The 18,152-nt window shown below is 40.7% G+C and overlaps 1 protein-coding gene across 4 annotated transcripts in view; it reads left to right on the top strand.

The window, feature by feature from the left end:
- Positions 1 to 18,152, top strand: part of LOC141773667 (echinoderm microtubule-associated protein-like 6) — a 512,018-nt gene that overhangs the window by 22,828 nt on the left and 471,038 nt on the right. For all 4 annotated transcript variants that reach the window (XM_074645582.1, XM_074645580.1, XM_074645581.1 and 1 more), the window contains exon 3: positions 10,873 to 11,032. In XM_074645582.1, the coding sequence (XP_074501683.1) occupies positions 10,873 to 11,032 (160 nt within the window). The remainder of the gene's footprint in view (positions 1 to 10,872; positions 11,033 to 18,152) is intronic.

The raw sequence follows: 18,152 nt of genomic DNA, 5'->3' as shown, positions 1-18,152 counted from the left end.
CCTGTCTCGAATGACTAGAGATTTGACTTGGACTTGTTTTGGACTTTGACATGGACTTGTCTTGGATGATTTAAGAATTGACTTGGAATGGTTTTGTTTTGTCTTTAGCTGTGGCTCAGAGGTAAAGCGGGATGTCCACCAATCTGAAGGTCGGCGGTTCGTTCCCCGGCTCCGCCAGTCCACATGTCCAAGTGTCGAAGTGCAAGATACTGAACCCCAAATTGCTCCCGAAGGCTGAGCCATCGGTGTTTGAATGAGTATTTAGATTAGATCCTTTGGCAGGTTGGCACCTTGCATGTGCAGCCTCTGCCATCAGTGTATGAATGTGTGTGTGAATAGGTGAATGCTGACATGTAGTGTAAAGTGCTTTGAGTGATAGCAAGACTAGAAAGGAGCTATATAAATGCAAGTCCATTACCATTCTACTGTTTCAGCCTTGGATGACTTAAGACTTGACTTGTCACAAATTAATTGAAACTTAAGTTAGACTTACACTTGTTTTAAATGACTTTGGATTGACCTGCTTTGACAGACTTGGGACTCATCATGGACTAGACTGGAATGACTTGAGACTTGATGTAGACTTGTTTCGAAGAACTCAGACTAAACTGGGACCCGTCTCGAATGACTTGAGATTTGACTCAGACTTATCTTGATTGACTTGAGGTTTGACTTGGACCTGTTTTGGACTTTGATTTAGACTTTTCTTGGATGATTTAAGATTTGATATGGAATGATTTTGTTTTGTCTTCTATTGTTTTGGACTTTGGACTTTGACTTGGATGACTTAAGACTTGACTTGGATTCGTCACAAATTAATTGAAACTGAAGTTAGACTTGGACTTGTCTTTAAGGACTTTGGATTGACCTGCTTTGACAGACTTGAGGCTTGACTTTGACTTATCTTGAATGATTTGAGACTTAACTTGGACTTGTTTTGGACTTTGACTTTGACTTGTCTTGGATGATTTAAGATTTGACTTGGACTTGGACCTCATCAGGACACCCGCCACTTTGGCAGACAGGGAAAACGCTAGAGATGGGAACAGAGAACCGTAGCTGTCCGATTCCTTGGCATCTCATGCCTCCGTGACCATCGATGCCTCTTATTGATGCTTACCGACAGTTACGCATGCACAATGACGCATACGCACGCTGTATCATGTTTCCGTTTGTTTGACCGGAGACACGGCGGAGAGAAAAAAAGCGCTCAAAAGCGTGGAGCTACTAAACCTGAGGGGACGCATCCTATTTTTCCCTGATAATGCAACACTGTGAACAACAAATCTGTGTTGAAATCAACAGGAGGAGAGGTAGTAACGTTAGTTGTTAGCAGCCAATAGGCAGTACAGTCCTGCTCGGTTAAATAACGGAGCTACTAACGTTAACGGAGGTGCCATTCAGTTATTATTATGAGGCGTTCAAAGTCTGCTCAGGAAAATGGACTATTGGGTGAAGGTAAATTACAACGTCATCATGATGTGTTCAAATGTAATCTCGTGAAATTAAGTTTTTGGCGAGAAACTTGAATAAATCGAGTTGTTTGAAGGAGATGTTTTTACATCAATATAATATATAGATATTGGAGAGAGAATTATGACCTGTTTAACTTCATAACAACTTTCCAAGATTTTTTTAATCAAAGCAAATATTTAAATACTCATAATCATTTGAATTGTATGTTTTTATGTAAATAACCACTATAGATGACGAAAACAAAGTACAGGGTGTAATTCAAACACTGTAATTTACCATGTTTATAATGTTTTTTATGTTAAATATATCGAAAATCGAATGACATCAGATCGAAAATGTTATTCCTTCATTTAGCGCATGGATTTCAGAAGTGGCGGATAACATTTCTGAGTGGCAGACAAAAAAAAATACTTGCCTGCCACAGTGGCAGGAAGTGAAAAAATCAGACCCTGGTTGCACACTACATACCCTCTAGATTTTTTTTTGTGAACCTCCAACCTTAAAGTTCAAACTGTGCCTATATATGCTTGAACCCTGACTCAGACCTGCCTTGAATGACTTGAGACTTGACTTGAACTTGTTTTGTCAGGGGTGTTGTCGGATATGAAATATTGTTGTAAGAGACTCTCCGGTGTTCTCAATAATTTCTGCAAGGACGACAGGGGGAAACAAGCTTTGTATTATGCACACACACACACACACACACACACACACACACACACACAGAGGAGGAGTTCCTCTGGGCTATTTATAGAAGCTGCCCTGATTTCACCACCTACTATAAATAAACCTACACCTACACTGATTTTATTCATAGCTGCATGTCTGGTGTTTATGAAGCTGCCTGTATGATGGTACTATTGTAACATGCAATAGCGAGGAGGTCAAAGGTCAGAGGTCACAGCTTCTGCGACCCTGGACTGAGAAGTTCATCACAAAGGAAGGGAACGGTAGAGAGGATGTTTTTATTGCAGAGGAGGGGTTTTTATGCACAAACAGGAAGGACATATGACGACACGCACACATACACAAAGAGCTAGTTGATTTATTATTCATATGGCATTTACAATATTAATCGGAGGATGTGTGCTCATTCCAGTTTAATTGGCACTATTAAAGTAAATGTGTGTGTGTGTGTGTGTGTGTGTGTGTATGTGTGTGTATGTGTGTGTGTGTGTGTCCATTTCCAATTAATTCCTGTGATGAATATTTCCCAGATTGCTGCATTCAGTCACATCTCCCCGCTGGCAGCAGCAGCCTCTCACAGCTTTGATGTGCAGGAAACAGACGCTGCTGCTCACTCCGTTTCTACATTCTCTGTAAAGTGTAAACTAACGCCTGCTCTGTCAGAACAGCCGACATTTAGGAAAAGTAATTGAATTTTAGAAAAATATGTATAGCCTCGCTTTCAGGTGGAAAGTTGTGTTTAAACATCTCCTGAATGACGAAGAGACTGTCATCACCAGAAAAATGACAGCATCGGTCATTAGTTCACCTATGTGTTTGATTTACTGACAAACCTTCTAGTGGCCATGTGAACAAGCATGGTGTTGATATAGTGAAATATAGGGCTGTCAATCGTTAAAAATATTGAATCGCATGATTGTCCATGATTAATTGCAATTCATCGCAAATTCATCGCACATCTCAAAGGGAGATTTGCCAAGTTTTTAATACTCTTAGCAACATGGGAGTGGGTACATATGCTGCTGTATACAAATGTATGTATATATTTATTATTGGAGATCAAAAATATGCTCAAATCATAACATGGCAAACTGCAGCCCAACAGGCAACAACAGCTGTCAGTGTGTCAGTGTGCTGACTTGACTATGACTTGCCCCAAACTGCATGTGATTATCATGAAGTGGGCATGTCTGTAAAGGGGAGACTCGTGGGTACCCATAGAACCCATTTACATTCACATATCTGGAGGTTAGAGGTCAAGGGACCCCTTTGAAAATGGCCATGCCAGTTTTTCCTCCCTAAAATTTAGCTTTTTCTCCTTAGCCTCTTTCTCAACAAGCTGGTAAGACATGGTTGGTACCGATGGATTCTTTAGGTTTTTTAGTTTCATATGATACCGGTATCTTCACTCTAGCTTTAAAACTGAGCCCGCTACAACCTATCACAAGTTGCATTAATGCGTTAAAGAATTTAGTGGCGTTTAAAACGAATTAGCATTAACGCGTTATTATCGTGTTAACATTGAGAGCCCTATTCCTAATACAAAATACATAAATAATATATTTAATTCTTAAGTACTGCCTTTTTCGTCTGCTAAACCCTAAACAAATCACTGCTACTCTCTCTCTCACTCTCTCTCTCTCTCTCTCTCTCTCTTTCTCTCTCTCTTTCTTTCTCTCTCCAGGTGAATCATTTATAAATCACATTATCACCGCTCCACACTGTGCTGGCACACGCAACTATCTATTATTAGCAGCTATTGAAGTTCGTGCAGCTTCTATAAATAGCCAAGAGGGGCTCCATTGGATGTGTGCGTATGTGTGTGTGTGTGTGTGTGTGTGTGTGTGTGTGTGTGTGTGAGACCTGGCTGGTGTTGATTCAACAAAACAGATGGCAGTTTGTCCCAAGGTCATGAACAGAGAGGGGGGGAGGAAAATGGGAAGGGAAGGCAGCCAAAAGGAAAATGGAGCCATTTAAAACAAAGTAAAGTAAATGAGGATGAACAGAAATGAGCTAAAAGTGCAGTGAAGAAGAGAAAAAAGAAGGATGCGTTGTTAGCCTCAGACAGGAGAAGAGGAGGAGGAGGAGGAGGAGGAGGAGGAGGATGGAGAGTAGACTGATTGGCAAAGGATGGGAATGATGATGAAAGGAGGAGATCAAAGAAGGAGAACAGGGAATCAAACTGGATCAAAACACAGAAAATAACAGAAAAGTCAGCTTTACTAATGTGTAAATGAACACTCTAAAGCAAGGGTGCCCAAATTTTTCCCTTGGAGGGCCAAAACTGGAACTCAATGGAGGACCACGGGCCAAAATTAAACACCTATTTTATTGTTAAGATGCAAAATGGTACTAGGATCCCAAGTTCCCATGTATAATGCATTCAAAAAACTGCATGTTTTCCCCAAAACTGCATAGGATTATTATAAAGTGGGCATGTCTGTAAAGGGGAGGCTCTTGGGTATCCATAGAACCCATTTACATTCACATATCTTGAGGTCAGAGGTCAAGGGACCCCTTTGAAAATGGCCATGCCAGTTTTTCCCCACCAAAATTTAGCCCAACTTTAGAGTGTTAGCCTCCTTCCTGACAAGCTAGCATGACATGATTGGTATAATAGCTGTCTTCCCAGCTACGATAAGACTGGTGGCAAAGGACGTTAAAGAGGGACACAAATACCCCTCACCTCACCTCCATACCATTATTGAAACACAGTACACCTGAACTGCATGGACTGTAATGCTGTGCAATATGCTGCCTTCCACTGTCTTATTGTCTGAAATATATTAATTATTTATTTTTTAGAATATTTTTGAGAGTTACAAGTTCTTTTAATATGGTCATGGAGCATATATACTGTATATTTGTATTGTGGGGGTATCGTTCCTATGCAGAGGGTAGTTTAGTTTATTTATTGACTACACTGAGGGCGTTTTATATTTCAGTAATTTATTTATTTATTGTGTTGAGTTGAATGTGCTACTTATTTTGTTTTGTAATTACCTTGTGTCTTTTCTACCTTTTTTCTTTTCTTAAAGCTGACTCGGTGTAAACTTCTCAGAATTCCAATGTACTTATAGGTGCAAATGGCAAATAAAACTCTTGAATCTTGAATAATGGAGTCCTTAGGTTTTCTAGTTTCATATGATGCCACTATCTTCTATCTAACCATAAACCCGAACCTGGTACGGCTGTTCAAAAGACAGTAAAGTCGGTTGGGTCTTTTAATAATAATTAAAAAAAATTATTTGCTAACATCTGGCGGGCCAAATCAAACCTGACGGGCCCCACTTTGGGCAGCCCTGCTCTAACGGTACAAACATGCGTCGATACATTGATACAAACGCAAAGACAATTTATTCTCCTCTATAATAGACTTGATGTCCCTTGGCATTTGGCTACTGTTTCTCCATATTTTGGGGCGATAGCTTCATTAAATGTAAATTCTTTGTTGCCATTAAGTTTTTCTCAATCAAAGCTCCACCCGCAGGTCAAAGTTAGTCTGTATTTGTTTACATTTTGGCATGCTGAATTATCTATTCGCCCTCTGAGACCCACAATAGACCCGTTTTTGTCTTTTTTAGGGGGCTACATGGGAGTCTTTAGGGGGGGATAGCAGGTCAACAGTAGATGCAACATAGAAGTGGTGTACATCATCTGAAAGCTGGGAACCTGACGATTAGTTTTAGATACTCAGCACTGTGTGTCAAGTTGTTCTAGTCATTAATCAGAAATAAACATGAATGAATGAATTAAAATATTTTTTTAAAGTGTTTAAGGGTTTAGAACATTATGATGGAAGTATATGATGGTCATCCTCATGCTCAATTATGTAACTTTTGGGTTGATACCATTTGTTACACAAACTTGGTGCTAAATTTAACCATTTTTTACCACTCGGGAATTGATAAAAATGATCAATAATCCCTCCAAAGTACCACATTAAGACACCTAGACCTTGAGGAACACCATAGAAAAAAGCCATGCTGGGAATGGTGTCAAAAACTTTTGACATTTGGAGATGTCTGCAAGAATTGCATTTTTTGGGCGATAAGATGGCGAGCACTTCTGTTGTATAAACTGCTCAGAAACCCCCTTATTGTCAATCTAGCTAGCAAAACCATCATCCTCTGAATACTCTAGGTCTCTAGTTTGTGGCTGTAAAGTTTCATGAAGCTGTGATTATCCTAGAGGTCACCACAGGTCATTTTATACAGTGAGGTCAAGTTTCAAAAAATGGTCTCACTACAATGAAATGGCTTCTACAGGGACTAACATCATCCCACGTGAATACAGTTGGGCTCATTGGATCCACAAGAGTCTCAGCTTTACAGTGATACCCAATTTACGTAATTCAAGACTGTTTAGGGACCCCAGTATGCAGAAATATATAAAATAAAACATTTTAGAATAGGGGAAAATAACACATTTATTATGCATTCAAACAACTGCATGTGATTATCATAAAAGGAGCATGTCATATTCCTTAGGTTTTTCTAGTTTCACATATCTGTAACTTCCCTCTATCTCTAAACCTGACCCTGCTACAGCCTCTGAAAGACAGTAAAGTCATTTGGAGACGACAGCGATCCCACAGGACTCAGAGGGTTAACAGTGACGGTTTGCAATGTCATTATGAATGTACAGACAACTATCACTGGATTACTTTGATACTGAAGAAAACTTCAAAACGTGATGATTCTCAGCTAAGTTCTGGAGTTATTTGTTTGTTTTTAAGCAGATTTATGGACATGTATACGTGATGAGATCAGGGATAACTAGAATGGCACTCCCAAGCTGCCCGAGTACGATTGCCCCCCCTCTCCATTCAGCTTGCGCCATCATTCACGTGTATTTTTGTTTATGTTGAGATCAGCTGTACGTAGCGCAGCACCGTAAAGCACTTCATTCAAACTGGACAGAAACAAAATAAAACTCACCTAAACCGTCGTTACTCTTTCCAACAATCACCAAGTTTAATGTGAAAAAACGCAGAATCTACAGTCCCCCCTCCCTCCACCCCCCGCTCTCTCTCTGTCCCTCTCTCTAAAGGCAGAAGGAAAGAGGCAGGGTGACGTGTCTTGAACGCGTCATCAGTTAAACTGCGCATGTCTTAAAGCCTGTGGTGTTAATGCATGGGCTGAGCCAAGTTATTAAAAAAAAATCCTGATCATGATCCGGATTGCCATCAAAATCGAATGGATTGTTAATTTTTCAACACCCTACCCCTCTAAAAATGTTCATTCAAATCCATCGCAGACTTTTGGAGTAATCCTGCTAACAGACAAACCAACAAACAAACCAACGCGGTGAAAACATAACCTCCTTCCTAGGCCTTTGGCCTTGGCGGAGGTAATAACATCCTCAGAAAATGTAAGTCACCCTCAATTATGTGTATCATGCCAATGTGTTCAGCTCTGAGAAGCAGTATAATTTCAAAGCAAATCGCAGGCCAAACCTCAACAACTAACTCGTTGCTTTGTGGAACACCTGCTTTAGACTTCTTAAAAGCTGTTGCTTAGATACGTGTACCTTCACCATAAAGACTTCAGCTTCAGTGAAAAACCGGAAGAACCATTTTGTGGTTCAACACAGGCCACTCTAATAGCTTCCATTCAGTGTCTCCATTATTCTCCTTCACTCTCCCTCCTACACAGACATGACTTCTAGCTTCACATTGATTTCTCTCTCTGCTCATATTTTCTCTCTGACAGTCCTCTAGACTGATGAGGACCTTCAGAGCTTTCTTTTGGCTTTTGTTTGATTTGATGGATGTAAAAGTTTTGTGATAATAAATGGTCATACTGATATGGTGAGTCCAAGACCTGATGTCGCTTCCTAAAGGCAGTTAAATAAATAATATTTTAATTTAGCATCCCTATCTAGACACATGGAGTGAACCACAGGGCATACTGTTATATAAGGGGAAATTCCAAATCATTTTCTGAAACAGAGCATGTTTTTTTTTTTCCCACTTTTTCCACACTTGCTTTTGGAAGCTGTTGATATTGATAGTAGGGCTGTCAATCCATTCAAATATTTAATCACGATTAATTGCAAATTTGAATCTGTTCAGAATGAACCTTAAAGGGAGATTTGTCAAGTATTTAATAGTCTCTTTTCTGTTAAATGTAAAGATAGTAGTGCTGGTAGCAGGCTTGTACTGAAAGCAGCAGCTGTAGTGCTGCTACTATAGTAGTAGTAGTAGTAGTAGTAGCAGCAGGAACTACTAGTTGTAGTAGTCTAATAGTACTAATGATAGCCACATGTAACAGAGTAATGAACATCTGTATACTGACATGAATGTAAACTGAATTCAACCACACACACACGCACACGCACACACACACACACACACACACACACACACACACGCACACACACACACACACACACACATACACACACATCTTGATATTTTCAAACTGAGTCCTGACCAGCTGGTTTGTGTCTAAATGTGTAGAGACAGAAACAGAAAGAGAAACAGAAGCATCAGATAAATGATGATGTTGTCATGTATCAGCCAGCAGAGAGGTGAATTCAGGTGTGTATGTATGTGTGTGTGTGTGTGTGTGTTTTGTGATGTTTGACCTTGACTCTACAGTTGTCATGCTCAATCCTCAGCTCCCGTGCCCTTGGCGATGTGGTTGTCATGGCAACCGCGGCAGCTTGCAGGCTCATTGGCTGGCAGGTTGAAGAGGAAGAGTCAATGTCGAAGGGTGTGTGTGTGTGTGTGTGTGTGTGTGTGTGTGTGTGTGTGTGTGTGTGTGTGTGCGTGTGCACACAGAGCAGACAGCATCCCTGGATCAATGGGGGCATTGTGACTGACACACCTGTTCTATTTCTGTTCTATTTTATTCTGCTATTTCCTTCACTTCTGCCAGCAACACTGACCTTTCCTGACTCCACACACACTCTCACACACACACACACAAACACACACGCACACACACGCACCCACATACACACACACACACACACACACATACACACACACACACACACACACACACACACACACACACAACATCTTGAATGTCTCTCTAACAGCAGACTGAGGAAGATTCACATCTGTTTATGTCAAATCTGGTCCTCATTGAAGTGAAGAGGTAGACGCCAAGGTCACAGCAGTGACCACACACACACACACACACACACACATTTCAAGCATCAGGGATCATTACACCATCAACAGAGCGGAGAGGAGACTGAGTGTGTGTGTGTGTGTGTGTGTGTGTGTGTGTCTGAGTGTTGATAATGATGCCATTAAGCAGTGAGTGTATTTATAGCAGTCTTTTTGTAAAAGAGAACACACACTGACCCTCCGAGAGACAGAGAGATAAAGAGGAAGACAGGTTTATAAAAAGTGTTTAATCTGAACTAGAAAGTTGATTTAAGAGAGCGGACACGTCACTTTGTTCTCTATTTTTTGACTTTTCTCTGATTTATTTAAAGATATGTCATATTTCTTTTTCCTTAAGTTAACGGACACAAAAACAAAACTGATTGCAGCATCAGCAAATTAATGAAAACATCAGATTAATTTATCTGTAATTACCAGGGCTGTCAAAGTTAACACGATAAAAACAGCACTAATTTCTTATACGCATTAACACAACTTGTGATTTTTAAGTTGTAGCGGGCTCAGATTTAAAGCTAAAGTGAAGATATTATGATGACAGATGGCATCATATGAAACTAGAAAAACCTAAAGAATCCATTGGTACCAACCATGTCATACTAGCTTGTCATGAAGGAGGTTAAATAACGCTCCAAACTTACGCTAAATTTTGGCGAGGAAAGTCTGGCAGGGACATTTTCAAAGGGGTCCCTTGACCTCTGACCTCCAGATATGTGAATGTAAATGGGTTCTATAGGTACCCACGAGTCTCCCCTTTACAGACATGCCCACTTTATGATAATCACATACAGTTTGGGGCAAGTCATAGTCAAGTCAGCACACTGACACACTGACAGCTGTTGTTGCCTGTTGGGCTACAGTTTGCCATGTTATGATTTGAGCATATTTTTAATACTAAATGCAGTACCTGTGAGGGTTTCTGGACAATATCTGTCATTGTTTTGTGTTGTCAATTGATTACCAATAATAAATATATACATATATTTGCATAAAGCAGCATATTTGTCCACTCCCATGTTGATAAGATTATTAAATACTTAATAAATCTCTCTTTAAGGTACATTTTGAACAGATAAAAAATGTGCGATTTATTAGCGATTAATCTCGATTAAATATTTTAATCGATTGACAGCCCCAGTAATTACTTTTCAAATTATGATTTTACAGATTTTTTACAAACCAAACATGTGGTCATTTAATAAGATATGATGCATTGTTGCAGATCAAACTATTTTACTGTGTATAAAGTATTAAAAACAGCTCCACCTGGAGCAGCTACAGCAGTAACATGCTGCTCTAACATTGATGCATCAGTAATAAAACTGACACTTTACTACACTTTAAGTACATTTCGTTGATGATACTTTATTACTTTTATACTCGAGGAGCATTTTCAACGCTGGACTTCTACATGTTATGGAGTATTTCCACAGTGTGGATCTGAATTACTTCTTCCACCTCTGCTGATGTGACTTTGGCTGAGTCCACTGATTGGTTAGAAGTTCTGACTACAATGTGTTTACATGTATTTTTTTATTTACGTCTGTGAATTATCTCCCCCCCCCCAGCCTGGCGTTGCACCCCGAGCGCTCCCTGGTGGCCACGGGTCAGGTGGGGAAGGATCCCTACGTGTGTGTGTGGGACTCCTTCACCGTCCAGACCATCTCTCTGCTCCGAGACGGACACACTCACGGCATCGCCTGCCTCGCATTCAGCGCTGACGGACAGGTGACACACGCACACACACACACACACACACACACACACACACGTGCACACACAATGAGCAAGATTAATGATGCATAATCTGATTCACCCGGCAGACCTCTGTGACTGTGTTCAACAGATGTTTTTATGTCAATAAAGGACACTCATGCATCAAACTAAATGTTTTAGAATTCTAGTGCTTTACATACACTCAGGACAAAAGAAGGGGAGGAAAGGACCCAGCAAACATTTCATCCACCCGGGGGTTAACGGAAGGTCTATGACACAACTGCACCTAAATCACAGAACAACCGGATTTACAAAAATTTAAAACGTTATTGAGTATAAATTCATATTAGATTAAAATATTTAATCTTATGATTGTCCATAGTTAATTGTGATTAATCGCAAATTAATCACACATTTAAGTATCTATTCAAAATGTACCTTAAAGGGAGATTTGTCAAGTATTTAATACTCTCATCAACATGGGAGTGGACAAATTGTTATAAATATATACATGCAAATGTATGTATATATTTATTATTGGAAATCAATTACGGTACCAACACAATGACACATGTTGTCCAGAAACCCTCACAGGTACTGCATTTAGCATAAAAAATATGCTCAAATCATAACATGGCAAACTGCAGCCCAACATGCAACAACAGCTGTCAGTGTGTCAGTGTGCTGACTTGGATACCCATAGAAGCCATTTTCATTCACATATCTTGAGGTCAGAGGTCAAGGGACCCCTTTGAAAACAGCCATTCCAGTTTTTCCTTGTCAAAATTTAGCAGAGCGTTATTTAGCCTCCTTCGCGACAACAAATGGATTCCTGAGGTTTTCTAGTATCATGTGATACCAGTATCTTCAGCTTTAAAACGAATTCCTCTACAACCTAAAAATCGCAAGTTGAGTTAATACGTTAAAGAAATTTGTGGCGTTGAAACGAATTTGCGTTGATGCGTTTACGCGTTAACTTTGGTTTTAATATTAAAAATAACGTTGTTTTTCTCATACTGTCCGTCTGAATATATACCTGTATTCACGCTTCTAATGAGACTGAATGTGACATAGGAAGGGGAGCCAAATCGGAATGGCTTGTTGAATCATCCAGTTTTTGGATCTAGGCAGTACACAGAAAACTGACGTGGGTAAAAAAAACACAGGACTTTCACCCAGGAGAACGCTGTTCGTGTCCCGTGTGAAACCGCAATTCAAAGTTGATTTATTTATCATGCAAGTCCTGTACTTAAGTTACACCATTTATTTTAACCCAAACCGTGATCCTTTCCTTAGGCTATCTAAGTAGTTTTTGTCATGTAACTTCCGTACTTAAGTTACGCCACATCTGGTATTATTTAAACCCAAACCATCATCTTTTCCTAAACCTAACCAGATAGTTTGTTGCCTAAGCCTAACCAAGTCGATCTTTTCCTAAACCTAACTTAGTAGTTTTATTTTGAAAAGATTGGTGCGGAAATTGACACGTGCATCACTTGTTGCTGGACATTCGTAGGAAAAAGTAGGAAAAATACGTGGTTGAAAGTCGTGCTGAGCGTCATGAATAAATAAGAGAAATTTGTGTCTTTGTACACGAATCAAATAGATTAAAATTCATGACCATTTCACGAACTGCCGTGGGACTGTGTTGGGTGTTCATACATGCAAAGTCTTCTCAAGATTTGATTCCAGTCATCCCCGTGTGTTCAGCCTGTGCAGCCAACCTCGTCCAAATTGAGCCTTTGTGTAAATATTTCCATCATCCAGTCACCTGCAGTGTTCCGACTGATTTATATTGTGTGTGGCTCCATCATCCTTCCTCCCACTGACTCCACTGTGACTCTGGTGTCAACGTCATCAAACAAACGTACTTTAAGTCACAAGTTGAGTTTGCTGGCGGCATCATATCTGGCAGCAGCGTGACAGGTTCAGTATCATCTGGAGAGTTCGGTTGTCTTCAGACAGGTGTTCAATCAGTCTTCAGCTTTCCCTCCATCTCTTTAGTTTCTTTCACATGTCAGTCGACCGGTGAAAGTGAAACGCAGCTCAGAGAGAAAATGAGTTGACTCTGGCTGTGAGTGGGCGACACTCTGAGTAAAAGAACAGTCTCTCAGTGCTTCAGTCTCACACATACAGATACAAAGTAGTAATCAGTCTCCAGCCTCTCATGAAACTGCAGCTCGTGTGTTGACCTGAGCATGTGATGTACATCCTCTGCTCCGACTGGACAGTTGTTTTCTGACGTACCCCACCTGCCACAGGAGGCAGCTGTTCATTCCTGTTGCAGTCCTGCTTAGTTTACAGTCTTTCTTGTTGAAAATGCATTGTTGAAATACTTTTAAAGGAACAGGGGGATCTGTTATCAGAAATGGAATATAATATTCATAACTATGTTTTCATTAGTGTATAATCACCTGAAACTAAGAATCACTGTGTTTTCATGAGCTTAGAACGAGCCATTCTACATAGGTACACATGAGTTAGCGCGTATGCACATATACATATGACTGGAAGTGACCTTACATGTGAAGGCGGACGTATGTGTATGCCCATGTAAATGATATTGCTATATCTCTGCACACACACCCCCTCTTCTTTTTTCTTTTTTTAAATGAACTTATTTGTTTATTTAATTTATTATTATTATTATTACTTTTTTCTCTTTGTATTATTATTATAATTTTTTATTATAATTTTTATTTTTTAAATTTTATTCTATTCTTTTAAAAATGTATTACAATTTTGAATGCTGATGTTGTTTTCTCTAGTGTACTTATTGTGTTTGTTTCTAAGCTCAACTACTTAGTACTAAATTGGTTTATAAATTATTTTAATTACAATTGCATATACGAAAACGACAAAAGTGTTTAAAACAAAAATAATGAGCCATTCATATCTACATAGGGAGCGGATCCCTTTCACAGAGTCCGCAATGTTGCTCAGCCATGTTTCTACAGTAGCCCAGAACGGACAAACCAAACACTGGCTCTAGAGAGAGCGTTTTGTGTTTTTACGTTACCTGAAGGCCACCGTAGTTCTTGGACACGCTTGTGAAACTGCGCCAGAGTGCAAAACCGCGGTACCTCCAACCGCTGACTGACTTCCGTTGCTCGTAAAGTAGTGTTATTATGGTATGGATGTCCTCTGAGCGAGGACAACGGCGTTACCACAGATTTGCACTCGGTGGCTTATGTTACAGCAGTCTTGGAAAGGGAGGAGTGAGCGAAGGGTTAGCAATGGTTGGTTACAATTAGGGATGTACCGGTACCACTTTTTTTCAGACCGAGTACAAGTACAAGTACTTACATTTGGGTACTCGCCGATACCGAGTACCGATACGAGTACTTCTCTGCGCCAAAAGACCCTCGTTAACAGCCAGCTGGAGGGTGTGAGCGACACACGACAGGCTGGGGAGTCCCGCATATGAGGCGGTGCGCCGCGACCGGCTCTAGGTCGGCTTGGAAAGGCTCCGGGCGACGGTGCTTCCCGGGGCCGTGGCCAAAGTGTCACCGGGGTGGACTGTCCTCAGTGCGCCCCAACAGGGTCATGCCCCAGGGTGGGGCACGGCCCACATAAAAGGCGCTATGGGTCTGCGGCGATGTCTGCAACCCACACGACCCGTCTTGAAACACGAACCAATGAGTCTAATGCACGCACGAGTAAGAAGGTGTAATCAAAACCCCGCGGCGCAATGAAAGTGAGGGCTGGCGCGTGTTGAACCATATTCTCATTCTCACCTGGGAAAACCTCAAATCTGATCTTATTTTTCCTTCTGTTTATACTTAAAGGGCATCATGTTGATTAACGTTAGCAGCTAAAAGCACCATATCACGATATATTTCACCTGCTTGGCAGTAATAGCTCACCAAACGAAGGTCCCCCCATGAATCGATGTTGATTCTAGTGTTATCTTTTCCTACATCAGTCTCCCGACCGTGGTCAGAAGGAACAGGAGAGACACCGTAGTTTTGGTCTCCTGGGCTGGAGTCGATAACGTTACTCTCTCCGGAGTTAGCGCCCGCCGTCACTCCACTCAGCAGCAGGAAACAAGACACGGGAAACCTCTGTCGGTCTTGAGGAGCTGCAGCATTTATATCTGCACAAAATGCAACTTCCGCTGAACATTCACTAATATTCTCAGAGCTAAACTAACTCTCTTCTGCTCCGCTGCTCGCTCGTTTTCACACACACTCGCCGTCGCTCTCTCTCTTGCTTCACCACTCACTTCCCACGTGCACACACATTCCCACAGCACTAGTTTTCCCCCTGATTTCAGTCACATTCCTGTTTTGCCAGTCGGGCTTCACTAGATATATCTTGTTTTTTTTGTGCTTCCGAGGATTTTTTGTTGTTGTTGTTGTTTGCTGGTCTTTTGCTGGTCGTTTGTTTGCGTTAACGGACTCCATTTCTAACCGAATATTAGCTACAGTTGCACACTGTGAGCCCTGTAAGCTGAGCTGAAAATAAAGGCACTCGCGAGCGTGAATGACATCATATCCGTTGGATTTTCCTGGAAAAATCGTCCCGCATTCTTCACATTAAAAGCAGTCTACAGGCTGATAGAGAAAACCCAGAAAGTCTTGCAAGGTCTTATTTTTTAGGTTAGGTTACAACCTGTTCACACACTGGCAATAAAAAAACGATTAAAACACGTTCATACGTGTAAAAACTAAGGTCTAAGGTCTTTAGAGAGTGTGGTGTCCTTTGACCTCATGACATAATTCTTATTAATTCTGCTTCATTGTAAGTTGCTCTGTCAGCTAAATGCTCGGCCTGTAAATCTCATCTGGCAAAGCCCCGTTGTTCATTTAGTTCCAAACCTCTAGCAGCCAAGCAATTACGACGGGAACACAGGATGAAGCCAGGAGACATTATTGTAGAGAAACAAAAGTGGAGGTGGTCTGATGTTCAACAGAACATCAACAGAAAGTCTGATGTTCAATAGAACATCAGACTTTAACACGGGAGACCGCTGTTCATTTCCTTCAAAGTTATCCAACAAAATAAGCTCCAGCAAAGTGACATTTATCAGTGTTTGAAGAGCTGTCACACCCCAGGAGTTATGAGAAGAAACATTTTAAATCTACCGTGAAAACATTCCAAACGTTTGCCAGTAAACCAGATTTAAAATGACTGTTGAAGAAAACTTTTGAAACTCTAGCTTTCAAAACTGGCAATGAAATGCATGGAGTTTTGTTGTCCACAGTTCTGACAGCATATTCCCTTCATGCTCAGCTGTAAAAAATGAATGAAACAAAATCAGACTGCGTCGTGAAGTGACTCTGTAAAAGATCCGTGCTGTTGTGTCGGCAGTTTTTTTGCTTCTGGCCGGGACTTTGGTCACGATGACTTAACTGTGAGTAAATCAGTAGAATCAATAAAATAATCATAAATCCAACTGAATAATAAATCAAGCACTCCGGCTTTGGTGCAGCTGATTTATTATTAAGTCGGACCACAACGTCTGGAACACTTTATGTGATGTTTTGTGCACTACTGCTGCCCTTCAAAAAAATTTAATTAAGAGCTGAACTTTGACTTCACATCGGAAAAAAAAGTGCAGAGCTTGCTGTGATCATTTTCAACACAAAGCTATCAGGAAATATGTATTTAAATCAGGGGTTCTCAAATTTTCCAAGGACCCCGTCTTAATCGCAACACAGATTAAGCGTAATGCTTACTATTTGTACTCTTGGATGCCAATGGAACTATTTGTATTCTAAAACTTTTCAACCTAAATACTTCAAACCTGTTTCATAGTGATAAACAGAAACACATTTCAATTTGAATCATATTAATACCACTTATATACACTGCTAAAAGAAATTAAGGGAACACTTAAATCACACATCAGATCTTGATGAATGAATTATTCAAGTGTAAAATCTTGACTGATGTACATTGTATAATTTGTTGAGAAAGAAATGACGTAACAACGGTCAATGGAAACAAAAATCATCAACCCACTGAGGGCTGGATTCAAAACCACACCGAAAATTAAAGTAAAAAATTTGAAATCACAGCCTGATCCAACTTAGTGGAATTTATCACGGCAACTCATAATGTGACTCAGTAGTGTGTACGGCCCCCGCGTGCCTGTATGCACTGCCGACAACGTCTGGGCATGCTCCTGATGAGTTGGCGTCTCCAGACTCTTTCACGCCTGTCACCTGTGCTCAGTGTGCACCTGCTCTCATCTGTGAAGAGAACGAGGCGCCAATGGCGGATTCTGCCAATTCTGGTGTTGTCTGGTGAATGCCAATTGAGCTGCACGGTCGGTACTGGGCTGTGAGCACAGGTCCCACCAGAGGACGTCGGGCCCTCATACCACCCTCGTGGAGTCTGTTTCTGACAGTTTGGCCAGAAACATGCACACCAGTAGCCTGCTTGAGGTAATTTTGTAGGGCTCTGGCAGTGCTCCTCCTGTTCCTCCTCGCACAAAGGACTTCTCCAAGTCCGTCTCTCTTTATACATCCATGGTCAGCTCCATCGGGGCTGTTTGAATGCATTTAACATAAATGTCAATATATGGGTGCTCTACAGTTGTAGCGTCGACCCATTTGACCACGGAGATGAGAGTGACGGCTGGCTTGACCGCACGTACGATACTGTTTCCTGTCCATGACAGAGTTAGCATGCAGCTTTAGCCGTGATGTCTAGCTCTGCTTTTCCTTGCAATGTGTGAAACCCAAAGTGTTTCCATACTTTACTGTATATGTAGTGTTTACCACTATGGATTTAAAATGGTTTATAGTTTTTTGTTTTGGCTCGCGGAGGCCAGCTGCTGTTTGTTTTGGTTTAAGAATACGGAGCGGATATGACGTCACGTTACCCGGACTACAACAATAAAAGCAGTAACTTCCTTCTCCCTCCATGTAAACTCAAATGAAGCAAATATATCGGTTCTGGCATTAAAAAAATAAATTTCAAAATCATAAAAAAATAATAAAAAATTGCAGACAAGTTGTTAGGACTTACAAAACCCAAATCATCAGCATTTAGAGTCAAAATTGAAATTGTTCCAACAAATCAAGCTTCACCAATAAAGTGAGCGAGTTTGATTTGTTCAGATCTTAAAATGTGATTCGTTACATGAGGTCAGAAAGTTCTGTTAGCTTGTGTTCTTTATTTG

Source organism: Sebastes fasciatus, chromosome 9 (genome assembly GCF_043250625.1).
Source record: "Sebastes fasciatus isolate fSebFas1 chromosome 9, fSebFas1.pri, whole genome shotgun sequence".
Taxonomy (NCBI): Eukaryota; Metazoa; Chordata; class Actinopteri; order Perciformes; family Sebastidae; genus Sebastes; species Sebastes fasciatus.
This window is presented reverse-complemented; position numbering and strand designations above follow the sequence as displayed.